A 4,447-nucleotide genomic window follows, 5' to 3' on the forward strand; every position below is an offset into this window, starting at 1 on the left:
GTAATTTCCACTGTTGATTTTGAACGAGTGTGAATACGCTTTATTGCACTGAAATTGACTTTAAAAAGATCTCTAACAGTGAGGTGGTTGTAACACGTATTAGGTGAGGTCCATTCGTGTTCACGAAGCTCCGCCCCAACACCTACCCCCGTAGTGTTTGTAAAATGATTGCCAGGAGGCGCATCCAACCACAAACAAGTATTCCGTCGCCGAGGTCTATTGTCGAAACGGGATTTCTCAGCGACTTTTTTAAATTGTGTTGTTCATCAGGTTATTTACTAAAGTAATGAATAACCATTATTGCACCTCTAAGAGATTAATTATGCAACTAACTTTTAGGAAAGATACTCTAGCTTATTACAATCTGCACTAACAGCGTGTAGTGGGTAATAATATATATTTAATTACTTTCAAAAAGGGTTTTTACATAACACTTAACAGATTAAGAGTTGATGAATAAATAATTCCTTGTGTGACTAAGAATTTTTTTAAAACGTTGTACAGTATAAGAGTTACTGTTTTTACACATACAGGTGAAGAAGAAAAAAACAGTTATTACGGTAAGACGTCTTTCACTCCGGAACATAACTCCGGTTACTAAGCTGAGAAGCAGCTACCTGACTATCAAGCACGTTAACTTAACATTATTAATTTACTGTACCGCTTTTCCCCGGTGCTGTCATGGCTTCACGAGTCTGCGGCTTTTTACGTCAGGGAATCTACACAACGGTAACGTAGCATCACTTTCTGATTTCATTACTTTATTCCTGTCAACTTGAATAAGTAACACTTCCGTACTAAGTATCTGCTCTTTTAGAGGACATTTTTAAAACAAGATATCTGGATGTGCTACGCGTTAAATTTCTATATTTGTTATATTTTATAAACAATCCAAAGTCGAATCCAAAAAAAAAAAAAAAACAGTTAATTTAACAAGCCTGTCATGCTAACTGAAAAAGCAAGTTTCCTTGTACCGTAAATACTCTAATAATACGGTTGAGGAAGTAGAAACGTAATAATGATTGTGATTGTCTAGCGGTGACTACCCGCCTAATATTGAGTAGGTCTCTCCTTTGCCACGAACACAGTGTTCTGACATCTTTCTATTGGAACCAGCATTTCCCCTTTCCTCAATTTGATCTCCAGTAGCTCTCTTGTTGGGTCGGACTATACAGGCCAGCTTTCACGTACCATGTGCATTAGAGAGTCTTGGCCGCCCATGACCAGGTCGCCAGTTCCCCGGGTTTCCTTCCTTGGTTCACGTTTGTTATGTCCTGACCACTGCAGCCTGGGAACATCTTAAAGTTGCTCTGACCCAGTCCTCTAGACATTACACTTTATTCCTTCTCACAGTAGCTACATTTTCAATGCCTCTGTATAAGGGTGGATATATATAATAGGCAGCAAGGGAACCTTTTTCCTGAAGATGATGTGTTGAAAGCGGAATAAAGTGGGCAAGCATTAGGATTTGAGTAACTCTGACAAGGGCCAAATTGTGATGGCTAGAGGACTGGGTCAGAGCAAATTCAAAACTGCAGCTCTTGTGGGATTTTCCTGGCCTGCAGTAGTTACGATCTACCAAAAGTACTCCAAGGTAGGAAGATTGGGGAACTGGTGACAGGGTCGTTGGCCAGGGTTCACTAATGGACATGGGGAGTGAATGCTGGCCCGTGTAGTTCGATCCAATAGACAAGCTAGTGTAGATCAAATTAATGAAAAGGTTAAGGCTGGTTGTGATGGAAAAGTGTGAGAACACACAGTGCATCACTGTTATAGTGGCAAAAGGGGGGAACCTACTGCATATTAGGCAGGTAGTCATAATGTATGGCTGATTGGTGTAAAATAAAATCAGTAAATGTGTTGATATTTTTTTGACACTTATCTGAAATATTAATTATCATTAACTGATCATTAATTTTATGTTGTTTTTCCTATCATTTTATTTTCCCACTTTTGTCTAATGAAGTCACCTGTGTTCAGTGGAGCAATCCGAGCTCGCCTGAAAAGCTCATGCCCGGTTCAAATCAGCCGTCTGGATCATCTCGTCCTGACGGTCCGGGATTTGAAGAGAAGCACAGATTTCTACTCCTCAGTCTTGGGAATGGGGGTGGTTACATTTAAGGTACACCTAAACTACCTGTAGCACCCTGATAACCCATACATCAGTGGCCTTTTCAGGCTTCTCTATTAGGGACAAAAATATTATGACATTTAATACCAGAAGTACCACACGGTGGCAGCATTGTACAAATAATGTGCTTCCAAATTAACTCAAGATATAGTAGCACTCTTATGAGTAGCAGCTGTTAACAGAACAGAACATCTTTTAACAGAATAGGATAAAATATATGTGTTCATTTGCTAATTATTTTTTACTACATTGTACTGTGGTGTCCAGTGTAAATGTAACAGATTGGTCAGCTTTTGTCTAAACTACGGCTTTACTCTGCTTTATATCTTAGGGAGACCGTAAGGCCTTAAGCTTTGGAGAGCAAAAATTTAATCTACATGAAGTTGGCAAAGAGTTTGAGCCAAAGGCCAATAATCCTATGCCAGGCTCAGCAGATCTTTGTCTCATCACGAAGACCCCGCTGGAAACAGTTGCTGCCCATCTGAAGGTGTGTCAACTTCAGAACAATCTAGTTTTTCAGACTGCTGAAGAACCCTAATATTGACTTGTGTTTTTATAAACAATTTGCTTATCTATTGTTTTCATTTAAACAGAAATGTGGTGTGAAGATTGAGGAAGGGCCAGTTGAGAGGACAGGAGCAGTAGGCCCAATCAAGTCTCTGTACTTCAGAGACCCTGACCACAACCTGATTGAAGTTTCCAACTATATTAATTAAGACTTAATGTTAAACTGTGGAGGGGACTGTTACTCTCTTAACAGTAATATTTGGGCCAAAATTATGCAAAATAATTGTGAACCTTTTTCTTTGTAAATTTACTTGTGTATATATAACAAAACACCTTAAAGTAAACGCAATAAAATAAAAACAATTTACAATTTCAGTTAATATTACAGCAAATGTCTATGACCCATTACATTACTCACTCACTCATTGTCTATACCACCTTATCCTGTATTCAGGGTAGCGGGGGTATTCAATTCAATTCAATTCAATTTTATTTGTATAGCGCTTTTAGCAATTTTCATTGCCGCAAAGCAGCTTTACACAGTCAAAAGAATTATTTAAGTTTGTATGAAATGTGAATTTGTATGAATCAAAATGGTCAGTTTGTCCCTGGTGAGCAAGCCGAGGGCGACAGTGGCAAGGAAAAACTCCCTGAGATGGTAATAGGAAGAAACCTTGAGAGGAACCAGACTCAACAGGGAACCCATCCTCATCTGGGTGAAACAGAAAGCAGTAAATGATCTGCATTTATACAGTGTGTAGGGTGGGAGGCAGTTCAGCTATAATAGCTGATGTTAATTGATGTTAATATGGAGTCCAGGTAGTTATTGAAGACCCAGGTAGACTTGTAAGAAGTTCCAGTTATGAACTATCGAACTGTCAAGTCCCCAGAGAAACAGTTGCCAACACCAGTCAAGGCCAGAACCATTTTCTAGGTAGAGAGAATCATTCCCAGACACCGGACGCATCCCAGAGAGACACACGGGGCATCCATGTGACGAGATCTTTAGCCAGAAGCGGGGCACCAGGATGGGTCAGACAGGTCCGGAGGGCAGAGGGAGTCTGGATCACTGGCAGCTCAGGAACGACATGTGTAGCTCGACAGAGAGAGAGAGAAAGAGTGAAAGGGGGAGACAGGAGGAGAGAGGAAAAAGAAAGAGGGGGGAAAGAGAAGAAGAGGAGAGATGGCAGTTAGGTATGGTCACAGTCACACGATGTATAATGTGAATGTATATTAACTGTAGAGTGCAAGCAGAGACTCCGGCAGGACTAACTATGACAGCATAACTAAAAGGGAGAGCCAGAAGGAAACACAAACATGAGGGCTTCCTGACATGTAAAGCAAACAATCACCTCACCGTCAGCAAACATGAGTGATCAGTGAGAGTGAGGAAGACAGCATCCAAACATACCAGTTCACCATAATACTCTACGTCCATGAGTCCCCCAGATCTGCTCCTTTACCTATGGCAAATCTATTTATAAAAATGCTTGGCTAAATAAATAGGTTTTTAGCCTGGACTTAAACACTGAGACTGTGTCTGAGTCCCGAACACTATTTGGAAGACTATTCCATAACTTTGGGGCTTTGTAAGAAAAAGCTCTGCCCCCAGCTGTATTTTTCGTAATACGCGGTACTGACAAGCAGCCTGCATCCTTTGATCGAAGTAGGCGTGGCGGATCGTAAGACACTAGCAGTTCGCTCAGGTACTGCGGCGCGAGACCATTTAATGCTTTATATGTCAAGAGTAGTATTTTAAAATCAATGCGAAATTTCACAGGGAGCCAATGGAGTGAAGATAAGATAGGG

The 4,447-nt window shown here is 40.6% G+C and overlaps 1 protein-coding gene across 1 annotated transcript; it reads left to right on the forward strand.

The window, feature by feature from the left end:
• The first annotated feature begins 458 nt into the window (after positions 1-458).
• LOC128532060 (glyoxalase domain-containing protein 5-like) lies at positions 459-3,013 on the forward strand. The gene is made up of 4 exons (XM_053506279.1): positions 459-729; positions 1,967-2,122; positions 2,463-2,618; positions 2,725-3,013. Exons 1-4 carry the CDS (start codon positions 682-684, stop codon positions 2,845-2,847), a joined length of 483 nt encoding a protein of 160 aa, XP_053362254.1. The 5' UTR covers positions 459-681; the 3' UTR covers positions 2,848-3,013.
• The last annotated feature ends 1,434 nt before the right edge of the window (positions 3,014-4,447 follow it).

The sequence above is a fragment of the Clarias gariepinus genome, chromosome 10 (genome assembly GCF_024256425.1).
Source record: "Clarias gariepinus isolate MV-2021 ecotype Netherlands chromosome 10, CGAR_prim_01v2, whole genome shotgun sequence".
Classification (NCBI taxonomy): domain Eukaryota; kingdom Metazoa; phylum Chordata; class Actinopteri; order Siluriformes; family Clariidae; genus Clarias; species Clarias gariepinus.